The sequence below is a fragment of the Mytilus californianus genome, unplaced genomic scaffold (genome assembly GCF_021869535.1).
Source record: "Mytilus californianus isolate M0D057914Y unplaced genomic scaffold, xbMytCali1.0.p SCAF_3, whole genome shotgun sequence".
In the NCBI taxonomy this organism is placed as follows: domain Eukaryota; kingdom Metazoa; phylum Mollusca; class Bivalvia; order Mytilida; family Mytilidae; genus Mytilus; species Mytilus californianus.
The window spans coordinates 19,894,165-19,916,277 of record NW_026262679.1 but is presented as its reverse complement, the minus strand read 5'-3'; the positions used below and the strand labels follow the sequence as shown (position 1 = coordinate 19,916,277).

The 22,113-nt window shown below is 31.9% G+C and overlaps 1 protein-coding gene across 1 annotated transcript in view; it reads left to right on the top strand.

Annotated features, from left to right (window-relative positions):
* LOC127734067 (dual oxidase 2-like) overlaps positions 1–22,113 on the top strand; it is a 66,111-nt gene that overhangs the window by 41,050 nt on the left and 2,948 nt on the right. Inside the window, exons 15-30 of the mRNA XM_052243693.1 lie at positions 2,876–2,986; positions 5,502–5,719; positions 6,077–6,262; positions 7,651–7,876; positions 8,399–8,492; positions 9,205–9,386; positions 9,839–9,935; positions 12,499–12,698; positions 14,490–14,720; positions 15,597–15,690; positions 16,049–16,098; positions 17,138–17,419; positions 17,930–18,162; positions 18,591–18,752; positions 19,235–19,390; positions 20,123–20,251. Coding sequence (XP_052099653.1) covers positions 2,876–2,986; positions 5,502–5,719; positions 6,077–6,262; positions 7,651–7,876; positions 8,399–8,492; positions 9,205–9,386; positions 9,839–9,935; positions 12,499–12,698; positions 14,490–14,720; positions 15,597–15,690; positions 16,049–16,098; positions 17,138–17,419; positions 17,930–18,162; positions 18,591–18,752; positions 19,235–19,390; positions 20,123–20,251 — 2,651 coding nt within the window. The remainder of the gene's footprint in view (positions 1–2,875; positions 2,987–5,501; positions 5,720–6,076; positions 6,263–7,650; positions 7,877–8,398; positions 8,493–9,204; positions 9,387–9,838; positions 9,936–12,498; positions 12,699–14,489; positions 14,721–15,596; positions 15,691–16,048; positions 16,099–17,137; positions 17,420–17,929; positions 18,163–18,590; positions 18,753–19,234; positions 19,391–20,122; positions 20,252–22,113) is intronic.

Genomic DNA, 22,113 nt, shown 5'->3' with positions numbered 1-22,113 from the left:
GTTCCAGGTAAATCATAATTATTTCTGACTGTGTACTAGGTACATACATATGAACCTCCCGACGGGAGTACAATAATCCCGTTTTCAGGGGTCTTCTCCCTTCCTCCCGTTGAAGAGAAAAATATCCTGTGTATGAAATATTTCATGAGTGAAAAATTTCAGCCGCCATTTTTGATCATTTCTTACTACGATGTTTATTATTATAGAGGTAAAAACCCGAGAGTACTGAACATATCCGGTGTAACTGACATTACCTGAAGTTATATTTGACCTGAAAATCAAAGAACATGCATAATTATATGGCTTCACTTGCCAGCTTGGGTGTCAAACATACTGGTAATCTACGATTTTTACCTCAGGCTAACTGCCGTTGTGTAATAAAAACTTTGTGTATTTAAAAATAATTGAAATAAATTTTGGGTTACTTCCCTTGTTTCATCCTGTTTTAAGTTACTTTCCTTTAAATAATGTAAATTGTTCAAAGAATATAAATGAAATATAAATTGAACAAATAATCATATAAGGATGGTAATTAAATGGTTTTTAAATGTTATAGGAAAAATAAAAAAATTATAATTTGGAAATTATTTGAGGGTTCTAAACTTCTTTTCAAGGCTAAAATTGAAATTTAAATAAAAAGTATGACCTTTACTTCAGTTAGTATATGATTTCTAGCATGAAGGAATGGTCAATTTGCAGTAAAGATAAAAAAAAATATGTTCTAATTGCAGTGATAGTTTCCTTGAATAAAGATAAAAAGAATAAAACAAAAAGAAATTAAAGAATAATCTAAAAAAAAAAAAAGAATGTTAGATTGAATAAAGATAAAGAAAATTTATAAATATAAGGGTACTATAAACATATTACATTCAGATGGAAAGTTGAAGAAAAAACACTTTAAAAGACAATTTCTACATCACACGGTTACATTTACGACAAAATTTATGTCGATAAAAAACCTCCTGATCTGAGTCCTAATCTCCTGACCAAAATTTCCAAATCTCCTGATCTGAGTTTCACAGTCCATCACATGTATGTAGGTAATCCTTGCATAGTGCCAGCTGTGTTCCAGGTAAACATTACTTAGATCTGACTGTGTACTAGGTAATCCTTGCATAGTGCCAGCTGTGTTCCAAGTAATCATTACTTAGTTCTGACTGTGTACTAGGTAATCCTTGCATAGTGCCAGCTGTGTTCCATGTAAACATTGGTTAGTTCTGACTGTGTACTATGTAATCCTTGCATAGTGCCAGCTGTGTTCCAGTTAACATTACTTAGTTCTGACTGTATTAGGTAATCCATGCATAGTGCCAGCTGTGTTCCAAGTAAACATTAATTATACCCCCGCTTTAAAAAAAGTGGGGGTATACTTTTTTACCTCTGTCTGTCCATCCGTCCGTTCATCCATCTGTCCGTCTATCCATCGGTCCGTCAGTCCGTCCGTCCGTCCCATGAATATTTTTTGTCGCAACTTTCTCAAGAACTACACTACAAGGATTTCTGAAATTTGGTTTCAGGGTTTATATAAGTCAGCTATACCGTGTGATGCGTTTTCAGATTCATCCCTCAACAACTTCCTGTTTACCGTCAAGTATTTGGGCAGAGGTATCATCAGTGAGCTACTGCTCACAGTTTCACTTGTTAGTTCTGACTGTGTTCTAGGTAATCCTTGCATATTGCCAGCTGTGTTCCAGGTATAATTACTTAGTTCTGACTGTGTACTAGGTAATCCTTGCATAGTACCAGCTGTGTTCCATGTAAACATTAGTTAGTTCTGACTGTGTACTAGGTAATCCTAGCATAGTGCCAGCTGTGTTCCAGGTAATCATTAATTAGATCTGACTGTGTACTAGGTAATCCTTGCATAGTGCCAGCTGTGTTCCAAGTATTCATTACTTAGATCTGACTGTGTACTAGGTAATCCTTGCATAGTGCCAGCTGTGTTCCAGGTAATCATTAATTAGATCTGACTGTGTTCTGTATATAAATCCTTACTTATTGTTGACCAAGTGCTTTAGGTAGTTTATCTACATCGATTACTAGCCTGTCAACTCTAAGGTTGTGAGTTTGAACCCTGCCCTTGGGGAGATGTGATCTTAAATGACAATGATTGCCATGTGATATAGCCTTGGTTACTGAACGTGGAGTTAAACACTAACAAACAAACAAACAAAAATCTGGTTATGTTCCAGGTAAGTGTTACTTAGTTATGACTAATGCAGGCAATCATTTCTAAGTTTGTACTGTGTTTTTTCATATTACTGATTTCTGACACTGTGTGCTCCAGACCTAGGTAAAAAAATCAAGATCTGTGTTCTGTGTGTTGTATTTTAAGATAAGCAATACATTCTTGTGTTACTGTGTAAGTTCTATAAGTTACACGTAAGTCAAAAACTCTTGGTTCATAATGTGTTCCATGACTAAAGGTTAACAATGAGATTTAACATTTCAGACTATTTGTGTTTTAGACTGAGGTAAACATTGAATTCTTATTACAAATTCTACTTGTTTCTAATAAGCAATATAGTCTTAGCTCTGTGTTCAAGGTCAGGATTGGTTAGTTTTGTTACTGGGATCTAGGTCTAGGTAAACACAATGTTTCTAGTTGGTTACCATGAGATCCAGGTAGGTAAGCATTGAATTCCTTGATTGATTAATTGCTTGGTGAAAGATTCTTGCCAGTGGATATATATACTGTTTGATCAATGTCAATTTCAAATTATTTTTTTTCTTCATCAATTTTAGCATACCGTATATATATATATAGGTAGAGCAGTATAAATTTAACATGATGAATCAAATTTTGTCAGAATGATTTATTTAAAAATTTGCCTTTGAAATTACACAAAATTGAATAATGGTATGTATTTTATAGCTACTATAGGACTGATGATATGTATGGCTAAAATCAGAGAAAAGAAGTTGGTTAAAGCAAGGCAAAGAATTGTCAAGAGAGAAAAGACCAAAGAACCACACACATATCTAGGTTTGTTATTATAAATCAGGTTAAAAATAGGAATGTCATAAAAAAAAATCACCTGAATGCTGTCAGAGTAGGCAAAACTAGCCTTAAATAATTTCTCCATATGCATACAAAACTCATTAAAGATACCAGACTTGTAACTTTGTATGCCAGACATGCCTTTCCTCTACAAAAGACTCACCAATGACGCATGAATCTGAGTTTGAATTGATAATATATAACTTAATGGTTAGGCAAAAAAAAAAAAAGGTATGTGTGAAGGGTGTTTTGACCGACCCTTATTATTTAAAACATTTTTATAAATATTTTTTCAAAAACTTTTCACAAACATATATGTTGTTGTAATCACTTACTTATATTATAAAAATATGCAACAGAATTGATAAAAAATATGATAAAACTTCACCACTCTGTTCATTCACTAAAACATTACTTAGTTGTAATACTTGTGTTTGATCCATTTGTCATTTTGAACAATAAATTATACTAAATTAATTGACTAATTGCTAATGGCAGAAGTTCTGATAAAGAGCAAACATTCTAGCTATGCCAAAAGAGAGTAGCAGTTCAGTCAAGATTTGCTGATTGGTTTAAGTGGTATGTAACATACCAAAACCAGACATCGTGAAAATTTATATTTTCCAGATTGCAACTATAAAAAAAAAAACAGACGTACCAACCCTATAATTAATAGGAATTGAGGAAACCCTTAACACATATATATTGTATGGCTCTACAGCAGTACTGTACTTTTATTTATCATACACATTTATGAAAAAAGGAAAGCAAGTTTTCTATTGTTTAGCTTAATTATTTCATGTATATCTTAATAAACTCTACACTTTTCAATAAAAAGTCTGATGGAGTTGTCATTTTTACTTTGAATACTCCTGCTATTTGAGTGATACTATAATACTCCATTACTAGCTTACATTCCTAGTTCTGTTACATGAATGATACAGTACAGTACTTGATTACTTGTTGATGTTGCTAGAGAGTGATACTCAACTTGATTACTTGTTGATGTTGCTAGAGAGGGGTACTCTACTTGATTACTTGTTGATGTTGCTAGAGAGGGGTACTCTACTTGATTACTTGTTGATGTTGCTAGAGAGCGATACTCTACTTGATTACTTGTTGATGTTGCTAGAGAGCGATACTCTACTTGATTACTTGTTGATGTTGCCAGAGAGTGATACTCTACTTGATTACTTGTTGATGTTGCTAGAGAGTGATACTCTACTTGATTACTTGTTGATGTTGCTAGAGAGCGATACTCTACTTGATTACTTGTCGATGTTGCTAGAGAGTGATACTCTACTTGATTACTTGTTGATGTTGCCAGAGAGAGTTACTCTACTTGATTACTTGTTGATGTTGCCAGAGAGTGATACTCTACTTGATTACTTGTTGATGTTGCTAGAGAGAGTTACTCTACTTGATTACTTGTTGATGTTGCCAGAGAGTGATACTCTACTTGATTACTTGTTGATGTTGCTAGAGAGTGATACTCTACTTGATTACTAGTTACAAAAAAAAAGAATTGAGTTTCATGGTAACAGAATGTTTACATATTTTCAACAATTACAATCTTGCATATATACTGTGGATTCATTTATTTTTGTGGGTACCAATTTTCGTGGATTGATGAAAAATTATATTTTGGTTGAAATTTGATTTCATGGTTAAGCAGAAGTTTGTTTACAAGCCTACTATAGACATTTAATACTTCATTGTACATTTGAATCAAGGTTTCCCTATATGCACAAAATCAACGAAAATAAGTATCCAAAGAATAATAATTTGTAAGGGTTCCATTGAACCCAGTGTCTCGCCTACTTTTGCTGCTAGTCACAGGCTCAACAAAAATGGGGAAAAAATTATTAAAAATTTTCCTATAGATAGTATCTTTTGATTGTAAGAAGCTTCTGTCCAAGTTTGGTAAAAATCCAGAATGGTTTATCAATCTAATAAATGTTTTAAAAACTTTTAACTACAGACTGTATGTAATGTTAACTGGAAGAAAAACTAAGTCCATTTATAAGTTATAGACGGAAAAACAGGAAATAAATTTTTACAAAATTTCCTTCTAGATACTAGCTTTTGATCATAAACAAGCTTCTGTCCAAGTTTGGTACAAATCCAGGATAGTTTAAGAAAGTTATTAAAATTTCAAAAACTTTTAACCACAGAGTGAATATTTTTGGACGCCGCCACTGACGACGGAATGTATGATCACTATGTCTCGCTTTTGCGACAAAAGTCGCAGGCTCGACAAAAATGAATCCACAATATGTCAAATATTTGATAGTTTGAAACCATGTTGAAAATGGAGTGTGAATTTTTCTTAGTGTGTCTGATTTGTTTATTTACACAAGATATGCCATAGAGAGGTATAAATTGGTCCTTTTCAGATGTATTTCCTGTCAATGCAAATATTATAGTAGAATTTCGATCCTTTCACAATGGAATCGTTGGAACTAAGTAATGGCTATATCTTTAATAATTCTTTTCACAGCAATAGAATGGGTAGGACCAAATGATGGTGAAAGACACATCAAGATAAAATTTGATGAAAATAGAAAAAAAATTCATGTCAGTGATCGTCGTGGGAAACCTTTAAGGATGATAGATCTTAGAAGTCATGGGAGTAAACAAATAGACAAATTACATATTTGGGTATCAGAAGATACAGGAACAGTAATGTCAGTCAGAACTGAGGGTGAAATTGACTTGGTAAGTCATATCTATTAAGAATGCCAAAAGCTACCAAATTTATAAGATGATCCCTGTTAAGTTGAAGGGATATTGACTTGGAAAGTGATGAATGTTAAAATGAATGATTTGATGCATTCTAAATAGGTCCATGAAGTAATAATTTTAATGTTTTCATGTTAGTTTATTTTTGTTACATTATATAGTCATCCAACTTTTTTTATCAGAAGGATAGCAACATTATGCATTTGAAAATTTGAAAATTCTCAAGCTTTTTTCCTGAAGGAACATTGTATGAAAATGGTAGAAAAATTAACACTTCAAGTTCATCATATCATTCTATATGTTTGATTGAATTGTTCTCCGTTCTTTTTATAGGTACTGAAATTTAGTGATGCTATGGACAGACAGGAGTTTATACAGAAGCTAGAACCTTTCCTCCGAGGCATTGGATTATCACTGCAGAAAATTAACTTCAAAGAGGAAGTCATCAAGAAAAATGCCACAACAAAGGAACAAAGACAAAAATTACTAGATAAATTCTTCAGGATAATTTGCCTACAGGTAGGAAGCAATAACTATTAATGGCATACCTACCAGTGTCATGGGGGGATAATAACATTCACATTATTTTTGGTTACTGTGAAAGTACTTTTCATTCGTGGGGTACCAATTTTTGTGGTTTTCGTGAATGGCTTTATCCACGGATTTAAGTGTCCAACGAAATATAACAACTGTTGTCCAAATCAAGACATGGAAAATTATCTCCTCATGAAAGGTTTTACTACATAGAAACGGGCGTATCTTCTAGTGAATATCAGCAAACACACTATGAACTATATATACAACTTATATTTAATCTTTAAAAAAAAACAAAACTGTATGACTCTTAACCTTTTAATTCTTATGAAAAAACAGTTTTTATTGATGAGAGCCAGACTTCCGGTGATGATATGCGATGATGAAGTGGGCATTTTATCTCCTCATAATCCTCATATGAAAAAAAAAAAATTTCATATAGAGCTTGTTTTTATATTTCATAAGAATTAATTCTGCAATTCAAAGTACATTTGGAGTATTTTGTTATGTAACTGTTTTCCTTAAGTGACATGTTTATGGTCCAATTAATGCCTTTGATGATCGTTAATCTGTTGTTCATTCGATCTTGGGTTAATTATTGTCATCAATTCTGATTACATGTGTCCATCAATTAAAACGTTTACTTTGCAATTTCCTTCAATCGAGACAATTTGTAAGCATAGATGAATCAGCTTATATCAAAATCAATATAAAACAATATATGATTATTTTCAAGAATCTTCGATTCTGATGGCTCCAAATTCTTCACTTCTTTTTTTCATCTTCAGAAATCTAAAATCCAAGAATTTAAGAACCCCAGGAACATGTAACTTTTGCTAAAACCACGAAATTTGATACCCACGAATAAAAGTACTTTTACAGTATGTTTTCCCAAATTAGACAAAAACAAACATAGTTCTGTTTCCTGTCTCCCTACCTACCCTAAGTTTTAATGCCTACCCTTAGACATTTAATAGACATTTAAAGCACTGTGAACTGTCCATAACACTACCTACATAATCAATGTTAAAATCATCTTTACTTACCAACCTGTCCTATTTTTTCTGTAAGGAGGATATATATTTTTTAGGGGCCTGATGACAAAATTAGTCTGATTTGTCTAATACCCAAACATAAATATGGTGATGTTACAATGTCTTTCCTTTTGCCATGCAGTCACTGTTGGAATAGTATTAATTTTGCTGTAATATCCTATTTACCTAGAAAAGACTTCAGGGAATAATATATTTTTTTAGTGTTTTATTATTTTATATTTTTCTCTGTATAATGTATCAGTTTTTGAAATAATTTAAGATGTGGGAAGTACTTCAAGTCTTGTTAATGCCTCTACATGAATTTTCCTTTATTTTTAGGCTTTCAAACATACCAACATGGATGCTATGGATTTAGGTGTCCTTGACATTGAAACATCCAAGCAGATAGCTGATATTCAGCTGACTAGAACAGAATTTGCAGAGGCTCTTCAACTTAAACCAACATCACTCTTTGTTCGTAATATGTTTGTATTGGTGGATGCTGACAAGACTGGATTTATTAGCTTTAAAGAATTCTTGGATTTCTTTGTTGTTTTGTCTTCAGGTTATTAAAAATTCCTATTCTCCAATCCCTGTGTACTGTACTATGATTTATTTTTCATTTCACATTTTCACGATTCATTTTCAATATAAATACCAATATCAGATTTATTTCACCTAATTAGTTTGTTGACATCTGTTGTCCCATTGTGCTATGAATGAATGGATTCAACTGATTACTATTTAACTTATATGATAATCTAAAATTGTAAGTGCCTTCTTGGCATATTAGACAAAATATGGTAATTTTTTAGCAACTAGGATCTTGTAACTGATATTTTCTGTATCACCAAACTGCTTTTGTGATCATCAGACTTAGCTATAATATTAAAGTGACGTTAGATTGAATATGACCGGTAAACAGAAACAGCAAGTTTTGAAGGTCACTACAAAAATCTTAGCTCATCCTCTGGCACTCACTGTTATAAATATATATATTTGTTATAATTTCTATCTTGACCTTCAAAGCCACTTTTATGTTATGTTTTCAGCATTTTGTCTAATATGATTTATTTGATTATTGTAGATGATGGTGAAGGTAAAGTAGAGTTGATGTTCAGAATGTATGATACATCCAAACGTGGTGTGTTGACACAAAAACAGTTTGCATTGATGATCAAGTAAGTCAAAAAAGATAAAACAGTCTTGTCAACTTTGGTTTAGTGTATAATTGTTCAATTGGCTTTCAAACCACATTTTCTCAGTTCTTTTTTTGTTACTCTCACTTTACCTTGACCTCAGTTTCAGGCTAAAATAGTAAGGTTAAGTTATAAGGATGAGGTCTGTTCTTTGGTAACTACACATGATAAAGGTCACCAATATTTGACATGTATATATTTTCATGCTCCAGTTTTCAGGATGAGGTCCATTCCTCAGTAACTGTACATGGTAGGTTAACAATATCTGACATGTTAATTGGTTGTGAGAAGTATGTGTCTGCCTGACACATGTCTCATAACTTTTACCTTATTTTCCATGTTCCAGTTTTCAAGATAAGGTATATTCCTCAGTGAATATACATTGTGGCAAGTCCACAATATTTGGTACTGTGGTATCCTTTATTTTCGTGGTATCCAATTTTCGTTGATTTAGGAAACCTGGCATTTTCATGGATATTCGTTTTCCTGGTTTTGTCAATACATTAAATAGAAAATTTATAATTTGTTGAACATTTAAATTTGTGGTTCCCCTGTACCCACAAAATCCAAGAAAATTGATATCCAATGAATAATAATGAATCTACAGTATTTGAATTGGTTGCGAAGAGTGTCATATTTTAGTCATAATATAACATTGATATCTTGTTTTTCAATATATTAACCTCTATTGTAGGTCACTATTAGAACTGTCTGATTCTTCTTTGGAACAGAGACAGCTAGATCAATTAGTAACATCAATGTATCGGACAGCAGGAGTACAAGAGGGAAGTGACATGACATTAGACAACTTTAAGAAGATATTTGCCTCAAAGGAATATGCTCATACGCTAGACAAAGCCACTTTAAATCTTGATGGTGAATAAGTTTGCATTGAAATTTCTTATGGTCATATTGAAGTTATCAAAGCTTTTTTTTTAAATTCTGTGTCAAGAGTTTTAGATTTTTAAAAATGACTATATTAGGTATATGTATGCTTGTGATATTGTGGAAGATAGTTTTTGTTTTAACCAACTTTTCTTTTTTTTATTTAAATCATTTAAGTTTAAGAGAAAATAGAAAGGAGAGTCAGTATTTTATTTACATTGGAAAATTTGAGTTTGCTTAAGGTTTGTACATCCTCAATAGAACAATTGAAAAGACATCAGAAAAATGTCAGTGCAAATCTAAATGTGTGTTTCTTAACAAATAGTTACAACCTCATGTTATAAAATCGGTAGGGTTTTTTTCTGCACAAATTTGTCTTAAAGTATCCTCACCTTATTTAACAAGAAAGATTTGTCATTCTTATTTTCTATATGTCTCTATAGGAATTAGTATGCCAACAAAAGAAGAGGGAACTAGATCTGGGACAAGACAGACATTGAAAGCTAGAGGATCTACTATAGTTAGAGGGTACAATACCATGTAAGTTTTTTTATTTACATCTTCTCATTAATGAATTATACCTGAAAGAAAAATGAAGTTCCTGAAGACACTGCAGTAATGTGCATTTTAAAAAAAGAATTGAATAGCTTCTATTACCCTTTTTAAGTCTTTCAAATTCATTGTGAAGGAAATAAAACCTCTTCCCCAGAAACAGTTGGTGTTTACCTGGCCATTTTAGTTATTTCTGGGGAAAGGTTTTATTTGCTTTGCAATAAATGAATTTCAGTTTCCCTTTAAAAAAGCACTTTAAGGCAGAAGTATCTGGGACAAGGCTAATTACTTTACAATTGAGAGACAAATAATACTGTTCAAATTTGCTCAACTTCACTGTTTACAAAGTATTGACATGTTCTGGTTACATTATACAAAAAATTGAGTACATGGTCTGAGCTTCATATAATGCACCTAATGTTAAAACATTTTGCTTTGCTTAAAATGATAGGATTGTAGTCAAGATGAAACTGTTGACTCTGATGCAGTCCTTGAATTATCAAAAATGGATAAACTGTAACTGTTTTGTGCCTTTAAGAGAATTGTGTATTTCCTGTTTATATACAAATAAGGGGATGTGGTATTATTGCCAATGAGACAACTACCCGGTATCCACCAGAGATCAAAGGTTGGAGGATGTAAACAACTATAGGTCACTATAAGGCCTTCAACAATGAGCAAAACCCATACCATAAGGTGAGCTATAAAAGGCCCTTACATGACCAAAATGTGAAAAAATTCAAAAGAGAAAAACAACGGCCTGATTATGCTAAAAATAAAATAAACCAAAAACAAATGTGGCAGACAACAACCAACAACAATCGTTTTTGCTTAATTTACACAGGAATAATGGAAGGTAGAGACAATTTTCTTTATTGTATGACATTATTTAATTGTACATGATTTCATTTATGATATGTATGTATATATATATATATTGCAAAGTATATTGCATTTATGATATGTATGTATATATATATATATATTGCCAAGTATATTTCATTTTTGATATTTATAACATGTATATATATTGCAAAGTATATTAAATAAATGTGTTCTCAGTCCTACCCATTTTGTCTGCTTTTAATTTAAATATTAAATCCAAACAGAGATATCTACCTAATTGGAAAATAGATTCTATGAAATTGTCTCGCAATAAGAAAATTTTGAATTAATAATATTCTCCAATGTATTATCATGTAGATTTAGTAATTGGCTGTTTCAGAATCTATGCATACTGAATAATATTTTCAAACATGTACTACAAAACAGTGTGATTGGTTAACAAAGTCATGCATAATCAATGGATATGCAACCAATGGCATGATGTGGTTTTTATTTTTGTGTACAAATAATGAAATTACATTCAATTCTTTAGATTCTGAAATGGTGAATTCCTATCATTTTATATATATAATTGTCCAGTGTGTATTCATCAGGTATCACTTCTTGTTTTAGTTTTCTTCTGTAAACAATATACAAAATGGGTATGCTAGAATATTTAATATATCAATTTTATTTATCGAAACCTTATCTAGCTGTAATCTGGAGACAGGTTATTTACCATATGCATATACATCTAAAAAGTTTACAACAATAATATTAAGTAAAAAAAGGATTATTGAATAAATGATGATTATTGTCTCGCCTGCGACAAAAGTTGCAGTATACGAGACATAGGGATTACTATCCAGTGGCGGCACATAACCCCACTCGTTATTGAAAGTATTGGAAAACAGAAAGTAGGTGTCAGACAGATAAAAAAAGTGCAATGCATTGCAACTCATCACATAGTGTCCATATTCCATCAATAGGTAGTATGATAAGGTCTGATTTGTGGTTGCTTTCATTTAATGAAATGTTTTGTGAGAAGCCTGATAAAACAGATCTGCCAACGTTCCTGATTTATGGCAGATTTCCCCGATGAGAGGTGGTGAACCAACATTATAGAAACTAAATGCCTGAAAACAGGCTTTAAAAGGAGTTAAAAAATACATCTTAGCCCATTGTAATCATTTGATACCTTAGAAATTTAGATTAAAAACACTTCTGAGAGAAGAGATGCATTAGGTCCACTTGTGCATAAAATCTCCCATAGAAATTATGAAAAGATTGGGAGGAATGATAAAGTACAATATTGTGATTTGAACACTATGATGCAAATATATGAACAAGTTGAGAAAAGCAAATTTTTCAATCCTAGGAAATGATGTTAATGATTTCCTAATTATATATTATGATGGCATCATCCATAGGTTGAATTGATAGAATAGATAAATATTGTCATATCAGAATTCCAGGCAAAGAAGTTATGTTTTAATTTTAGTTTGAAAAATTCAGAGAAGGGGATTTAATGTAAGGTCAGTTAGTGTTATTATATTTTCTTCTGCATTTTTCAAGAAATATTTAAAGTTAACAATGCAATACCGTGAACATTGCTCACAAGTAGATGTTAGCTACAGCTTTGTTGTTATTTTGCATTGATAATAAAATATTTACAGAAACCCATTGATAACTGTATAAAAACCTTTATATATATTATGCTATTCAGGAAACCTGGAACAAAGAATATTAGTATGAAGAGACAACAGAGTGTGAGTGCTCCAACCAATTTTGCTGTGTATCCTAGGACAGCAGTTGGACAGAAATGGTATGCCTTCTCACAATGGGTGGCTACCTACCAATTACAGATCTTTTGGTTAACACTCTACACACTTGTATTACTTGGAATATTTTTAGAAAGAGCATTTTGTAAGTTTTCTATGTTTTTACCATCTGCATGATTTATTTGTGTAAAGTCATAAATAACAATGAAAACTACAACAATGTTTATATCCCCTTGAAAAGAAGGGTATATAATTAGGCTAATCTGGGTTCTTGGAGTATGTTTATTCAGTCATACAATGGGTAGCCAACACTGGGTCCTTGATGTGTGTTTATTAAGTCCTTCTGCTAGGAGGGGCCTTGGTGGCCTTTCATCTACTGTATCACTAGCCTGTCAACACTGACATGGCAGGTGCATTTCACTGCAATCTTAATTGACTAGGATTGCAACCAGGAAAAAGCCAATATGGCTGAATGTGGTGTTAAACACCAAAAAATCAATCAATCGTTGTGTGTTTATTCAGTGTCTCTGCTAAGTAACAGACACTTTGTTGTTGTTGTGTTTGTTCAGTCCTTCTGTTAGTTAATCAACACTGGGTCCTTGGAGTGCTTTTTCAGTCCTGCGATGGGTAGTCAACACTTGGTCCTTGGAGTGTGTTTATTCAATCCTGCTGCTAGGTAACCAACAGTGTGTTTATTAGCTCACCTAGCAATGTGAGCAATTTTGCTGTTATTTTGAAAACTGTAGGAGTTAGGTTAAAAGTGTATGCAAAAATGATCAGCATGACAAGATCTATCAACTCTGAAAACTTTTCTGGAGTTATTTCCCCTGAAATGTTGATTTTTGTCCCCCGCGTAATGCGTTGCGGGGGACATGGAAATACCTGGCGTGTGTCTGTCCGTCCGTCCTGTCTTGTTAGCGCTCTCACAGGTACGAATTCTTGCCAGATTTTTATAAAACTTATACTATAAGTTAATATCAGCAATATCAAAGTTTTTTAAAAGAGTTATGCCCCTTGGAAATATAAAATATGTGCAACATGGGGACATCGGAACGTGCATTACGTTAATGTTTTTACATTTTGTTTTGTTGGGGCCTTTTAAAGCTTGCTATGCAATATGGGTTTTGATCATTGTTGAAGACTGTATAGTTACCTATAGTTTCTAACTTCTATGTCATTTGATAAATGGTGGAAAGTTGTTTCATTGGCAATCATACCACATCTTCTTATTTTTATATCAATCAATAATGACTCCGGGAAACTTAACTGAAGGGTATATAGTAGGGGTACTATGGTTCCATGGCATGAGTCTGTTCAGTCCTTCATAAACATTGCTTTGTAACTACGATTCAGATGGAATGAATGAATTAGGTAAGAAAAAAGTGGTCAATAGACAACTGTTAGGAAATGGAGTGTACGCATTCTGTCCATTGATATGGTAATAGACAATGTTATAAGACTGTGTCTGTTCAGTCCTACAATTATATAACACATGATGAGGTATTGATGTAATAGATTGGGCTGTATGTTGCTTCCTACGTGGCAGGTGCGCTCGACTTCAATCTTAATTGACTAGGATTGTCAGTTTTCCTACCGAATGTCGGTGGTTCTCTCTGGGCACCCCGGCTTCCTCCACTAATAAAAACTTACCACCACGAAATAGCACAATAGTGCTGAAAGTGGCATTACCAATCAATCAATCAATCAATCAACCTATATAAAATGTATACTTGGTTGAACATTTAAATTTGTGGTTAACCTTTACTGATGAAATCCAAGAAAAATAGGTACTCAAATGATATTGATTGATTCACAGTACATTAATGTTTGTATACTAACTTGGAAATGTAAGAACTTGTGTACAAGAAGTATTATTTTAGCAATATAATTTGAATAGAAAATTGTCTAATTTATCAACATATATAAATATTTGCAGACTATGCCTTTGAGAGAGAACATGCTGGACTGAGAAGACTTGCTGGTGATGGAGTTACTACAACTAGAGGAGCAGCTAGTGCTATGATGTTTACCTACTCAACTTTACTCATCACAATGAGTCGCAACATGATCACGTTTTTCAGAGAGACATTTTTACACAGGTTCTTCCCATGGGATTCTATGCATTTTTTCCACAAATATATTGCTGCTTTGGCTTTAATTTTTACAAGTAAGTGGCTATTCTATCAGTTCATCATATATTCTTCACTGGAAACAAATTATATGTAAAAGTGATGTTATTTAAAATAAAATTAAGTTATCTTAGATTTTGTCTTGCCTCAACAAAGTCCTGGAAACGATACTTTGGCAAGCTGTTAACGGAGGCATCAACAATTTGTAAAAGTTTGATTTTAAGTCAGTTTAAGGGGAACAGCTAATGGTTAATTAATGATATTTGGTATGCAGTTGTATTAGTATTGACACATCTCATGTCCATGGAGATTATATGGCCCCACCCCTCAGTCATGGTCTACCATCTTTGAAACTTTTGCATAATTTACATGTTAAAGTTTGTTATAAGCTAGGTCAGTTAAAGGGGAACCACTTACAAAAGTCAATGATATTTAGTATGCAGTTGTATTGGCATTGACATATTTCATTTCAACTGAGATTATTTGGTCTTACCCCCTCAGACAGGCTTCACTGGCTTTGAAAGTGTTGCCCCGTTTTAATTTCAGCATTTACAATAGATATGCTCTTGTCATTCACAGAAATAAGATGGTTGAATTGATCTATCAACATATATATATATATATCAAGTTTATTACTGGTTGAAGGTTGATGTTTCCCTAATACACAGACTTCCTTTTCCCATAAAAATAATGACCCCAATGAAATTGTTAATGTAAGAAAAGTAACATTATACTTCATTAAAACAAAGATAAAGATCAATTATGATCTATTGATTTAAAAAAAATTACCCCAAATTTGAATGGCATACTGTACTAAATACTATGATTTTTACATCGTGCAGCATATTTCTGTATCTTCTTTGGAAACCTTTCCATAGCAAATTTGTATAGCTTTTAAGATTATTTCTTTACAGTTTTACATTGTATTGGTCATGGGTTCAATTTATACCATATCTCCACGCAAGCTTCTGGCGATCTCAACTGTTATTTCACCGAATACTTCAGAGCGTAAGTATATGATAGTCTTCTTTTAAAAAAGTAATGTTTGTCCTCAAAAGAAAATCTAGAGCTTACTACCTACAAATAGTTTGTCTCAGAAATGTCGTCAGACGAGTAATAAGCAACAAACAAACAAAATTTAAAGAAGATAAATGTTTGAATATACCATAAACTTGAAATCTATTTCTCTAAATGAAAATAAATGCAAAATAATAATTGTCTTACTGAACAGGCATATTGGCTTTTAAAATATCTCTCTATATGAAAATTGACACTTTGAACTAAATCCCATTTAGATCTGTTTGAATTCCTTGAGTGTGGTAACTTTCATAAGTCAAACAATATGTATAACCTGTTTCTTTTGTAGTACTGATGTATTAGCCTCATTCCAATATTGGACTTACAATACAATAACAGGTAAAATTCTCAACTAATCAATTAAGAAAGTAGAGTTTAAAATTTTTAATACATTTTTCAGATTTCTTTTTTTGGTATTTTAGCTTCAATGTGTTATATTTGCTATTACCACTGCTTGTTTTAATCTTCTGAATGACATGACATGATGATGAAGTAGTATGAAAAGAGATGCTGAATGAACGTTCATAGTATAGAACCTACACAAACTACTGTGGATTCGTTAAATGGGTGCCAGTTGCCAATGTCAATCATTGAACATTTAAATTCGTGGTTAATCTGTACCCACAAATCCACTAAATTTAGTATCCAACAAATAATAATGAATCCACAGTAATAGATAGAAATGCATATTATCCAATACATTACCTTTGAATACAAAGATCAGCATAAACAAAAAAAGATCCCAAAGAATAGAGACAATGTCATGTACAAAGAAAACAAAAAAGTAAAAAGGCCTGCACAAACAAATGGTGAAGAAATTTTTTTAACCATGTCAAGTGGCAAATATTTCATGAAATTTATTTGTATTTAGGACAAATCAAACTATAAGTACCATAAAACCTCCTAGCAAAGGAAAAGTCACAATAGAAATTTGCAGAAATACAGCAGTTTCATTTAGAATTGAAACTTCTTTTTTGGTACTTTTTTTGGGGGGGTTTAAAAGCATTGACAGAAGCACATTTTGTATGAAACACTGAAGAGCTTCATGCTGAAAATGTGCACACAATCAACGATTTTAAAACACTTTAAAAGTACAAAAAGAAGCATTCACTTTCCTTTAATGACATTTATATTCCACAACCTTATATTACAAGTTAAATCAAGTTTTTCTTTTCGTTTTCAAATGCATTGTTGTGATGTTGTCATGAGAAGCATGTGCAGTCATCAATGTTGCATTTTATTGAGAAATAAAATATAAATCTGAAATACCTGGTGATTGTGGTCAGCTACTGAAAAGTATGGATACTTATGAAACATACATGTAATGTAATTATTTTAATATTAGACAGTTAAATTACTGTCTTATTTACTATTTCAGGTTTTACTGGTGTCCTAGCAACGATTGTTGTTATCATCATGTATGTGTTTGCTATGCCTTATGCTAGAGCTCATGCATTCAAAGCATTCTGGATAACCCATTCTTTTTACATCATCCTGTATATTTTGATGATACTCCATGGTACAGGAAGACTTGTCCAGCCTCCTTTGTTCCAGTGGTACTTTATTCCTCCGATGATAATCTTTATCATAGACAAATTGATCAGCTTGAGTAGAAATAACATTGAAATTACTGTTAAAAAGGCAGAGTTACTTCCCTCTGGTAAGTGATACACTATATGAAGAAAAGGAGACGTGTGGTATGTGTCAATGAGACAACAACCTAACAACATAAAAATGACAAAACTTCGTCATTAAATGACTGATGTTTCACCAAGGAATAACAGTCAACATGATTGAAAAATGCACACTTGTTATTATTAACCAAATTTAAGCTAATTTCTTTGTTTTAAAAGTCATTTATGAAGGAAATGAATCCTAGAATTAATTAAAGGGAGATAAGTCATGATCTTACTGCAGAAAATAATTGTATGGAAATCCAAGAACAAATCCTAATCCAGTGGAGACAGCCATGTTTTTTTTCTATTTGGCATATTTAATACATGTAAAAACAGCCTCACATAACCATTTGTTCTATCCAGTACTATTTTTATTGGAAAACTCTCATCTAAAGTAGATTACTTGATCTTTTTTTCATTGAACTTGTTTGAAATTACTTAAAATCCAGTACATGAAATGATTGTAAATTAGTTAAAAGTTTGACTTATTGTAGATGTAACTGCCCTAATTTTCAAGAGACCTGCCAACTTTGAATACAAATCTGGTCAGTGGGTGAGAATTTCCTGTTTAAACCTTGGATCTAATGAGTACCATCCATTCACCCTTACATCAGCTCCACACGAAGAGAACTTGAGCTTACACATCAGAGCTGTCGGACCATGGACCACAAATCTAAGAGCTGAATATGATGCGAACAACCTGGAAACTGGACAAGAAATACCTAAAGTAAATTATATTGCATGAAATTGTGTTTTTTGTTTGAAAGAATGGGAATATATATATTTTAGGATGATTATAACTAGTTGATAAATCTAAGATGAAAGAGAAGTAGGTGCTTACTTATGCCAATCATCTTTAGGATCATTAAATATAGCATTTTGTTTTTACTCAGACTTCAGTATGCTCACATTTTGTATGACGTGTCAACTTTACAGTGCAATTTTTTTATTTTTAACACACTATTAAAGTTAAGATTCATTATTATTTATGATGAATTTCAAGCCAACTGAAACAAAGATAAATTCTGATACTTGATATAAAGTCCATTAACTTTAATTTCTTTGCTTGAATTGGACAGACATTTTCTGTTTTAGCTTTATTTAGACAGACAATTTGTGTTTTAGCTTTAATTTGACAGACAATTTGTGTTTTAGCTTTATCTAGATGGCCCCTATGGAGAAGGTCACCAGGATTGGTACAGATACAAAGTGGCCATATTGGTTGGTGGTGGTATAGGAGTTACACCATTTGCTTCCATTCTCAAGGACATCGTTAACAAATCAAAAATTGATGAAATGAGATTCCCTTGCAAGAAAGTAAGTTATATTAGTTTTCTATGTAAAAAACTATAATATTAACTAGGATTCCTTAAAAGTGAGCTCAGCAGTTGTGTGCATTCCTCAGCAAAATCTGATGTCAACCATCAGGAAAAAGACTTATATATTCAGAAACCCTCAATTTGGTTACATAATGTTCCTTATTTTACTAATGGGAAATTGCAATATAAATTTGTTTGTGGAGTCAAACGGATAATTTTTTACTTAAAAGGAAATTTTATGTGTTTGTTTTGTTTTTTATTACGCTTACATTTAAACCTTCAAAATAACAAAAATCAATTACTCCAGTTATGGCACAGTGGTTGTACTTTCTTAAGGTAACTAGACAAAACATTTTATATGGTCTTATAATGCTCAGTATGTAAGAACTTCTTTCTTAAAGTAACCGGAAAACAGAAACATTTGAACTGATAAAAGACATCACATCAGAATAATACTAAAGGATTTGTTTGGTATTGTAGGTATATTTTCTTTGGGTAACAAGAACACAGAAACAATTTGAATGGATGACAGATATTATAAGAGAAGTGGAACAGAATGATGCTAATGGATTTGTGGACACACATATATTCATTACGCAGTTTCAGCAGAAATACGACATCAGGACAACCATGCTGGTATGTTTTAGAAGAAGTATTGAATAATTAAACTCCAATCATCATTAAATATCTAAGGTCATCAACCCTCAATATATGTTAAAATCCCTCTTAATTTCATGCTCTAAATAGGTTAGATTTTGAAAATAATTATCCTGGCCTGATAAGAACTGAAAATAAATAGTCCTACTTAAGACTGGATGGCAATTAATATTCTACAACACACAATGCAGGGAATAATTCTGTACAAAAGTGAAAACAAATTTTCTCGCAGCAAAAAAATAAGCATGCTAAGTAAGCCATCAAATGAAAACAAATATTCAATCTGCAAAAAATTCTCCTGCCTCCCTTTCGAATATCAAATGGTGGTCCCCTAATGTTTGATATATATGTGTTCATCCTTTTCATTTAGAGATCTAATATTATAAAATTATTGTTTTCAAAGCATACTATGGACTCACTGTTCTTCGTGGGGTACCAATTTTTATGGACTTCTTTAATACAGGTAAACCATAAATTTAAATGTTCAATGAATTGCAAATTGTCTATAGGCTTGTATGTCCATTTTGGCAAATCCACGAAATCAAATATCCATAAAAAATGTAAATTTTCATCAATCCACGAAATTTGGTACCCACGAAAATAAGTGAGTCCACAGTATATAGAATTTGGCTTTTTTGGCTCTTTTTGACAATATACAATTATGTTATAATAATATGTATATTTAAAAATTATATTCAACTTTCATTCCAGTACATTTGTGAGAGACATTTCCAGAAAGTAGCTGGCAGGAGTTTGTTCACCGGGTTGAGTGCTGTTACACATTTTGGCAGACCTAAAATGACAGATATATTGAGAAATATCAAGTTGGAACATCAAAATGTAAGGCTATGTAGACTGACAAGATATTTAATGCATTTAAAGTGAATTGTATAATAACAGGTTAACAGGTGGATTGAGGAATATGGGTTAGATGGGACCTTCTATTGGACCCTTTGCATTAGAAAATATCACATATTTGTGATATTTTACACCGATCTTAGAACTTAATCTGTGTACCATAGTAAAGAAATATGGAAATGGACTGTTTGATGCACATTTATATAAAAGTTTTGAAAGTCAATGATATTGTAAACATCTTTTTGCTGATACTTTTTGAGCAATAAACTTGTCTCTTTATGGCATTACAGAGATTTATTTTTACAATTTTCTATTTCCACGTAAATAAATTGCTCTTGACAATTGGTTGATTTACACTTATGAAACTAAAAGTGGTTAAAAAAGAAAGCCAAAGTAGTCTTTGGTCAACACTGCCATAGGATTTTGGAACAATATAGAAATAAGAACATGTGGTATTATAGCCAAACGACAACTATCCGTATATATTTTTTTGTAAAAAATACAATAAATATATATATATATATAATAAAAACTATAACACAATTTTCCATACGTTTCGGCCATTACGGCCTTCTTCATTGGAATAAATTACAACATTGAAACAACAATTACATTGCTTGGATACATTACGTTATAATAACTACATAATATATATAAAACGTCTAGATATTAGTCAATGATCTTTCTTACGAGGGCTGGATCGTTACGAGTAGCGATACCTGCACACAATAAATAAAGTGTACAAAACAACACCAATTTAAAAAAAAAGGAAACATTAAATGTAAGTATCTATAAATATTTTGGATAATCAGATACCGTAAATTGGGAAATTTTGGCGTCAGGATATTTTGGCAGTTTTCACTCGAAAGGCATGTGTTTTATTTTGGTGTGTGTAATTTTGGTGCTTCGTCCAATTGATGTGTTTAATTTTGGAACAAGAGAAGTGTGCGAGCACATTCATATTTGCCCTTATTTACCCGTTTACGTTTATTGACAAAATATCAATGACCTACACAAACTAGAAACACGACAATGTTAACTAAATGAAGGAATCGGATACGAATGCAATTGCAAATAATTCTGTATCTCGGTGTGGAAAGCCAAAAAAAAAGTGATTTTAAATAGGTTATTTATTTTTTACAAAAATCATATGAAATAAATTTTAATCATTATCTCTATTGCAGTACATGTTAATGATTGACTATCAAGGATTTAAATTTTAATCCTTATGCCTCTGGCAGTACATATTAATTAATAGAAGATAAAATAATACAAGGAGTTTTGATATTCTAATTACCAATAACGGCTTCAAATCAGCAAAAGCCTGGCATATTTATGACATGTGTGAATACAACTTCATATTGTGTTTTCTTAACAATTTCAGAAAATTGACAATTAAGTAAAAATTATATAGTGTTGTCAAATTATACCAGGTATTTATTTGCAGATTTGGCTATGTATAGAATTATAGGAAATATACGAATGATCTAATTGCATAAGATATTTTCTACAACAATTAACATTACGATATTGTCGTACCGGTCCGTGATTTTGGCGTTTCAATTTTTAGTGTTTGCTTTATTTTTGTGTGTTTAATTTTGGCACTTTCATTGGAGGCACCAAATAAACCAAAATAACCCAACTTACGGTATCCTTCATTAGTATGTTTATGATGTAAAATGAATCATATCAATCTATTCTGATTTAACTATAACAATCTTTAAATTTATACAATTAAAACCGAACAATGCTTGTACAATTCTAAAATTTCAAAAATGACATAGGTTAGGTATTTACAACAGAGACTGCATAGATATGCTTCTAACAAAAATAGTAATGTGCGA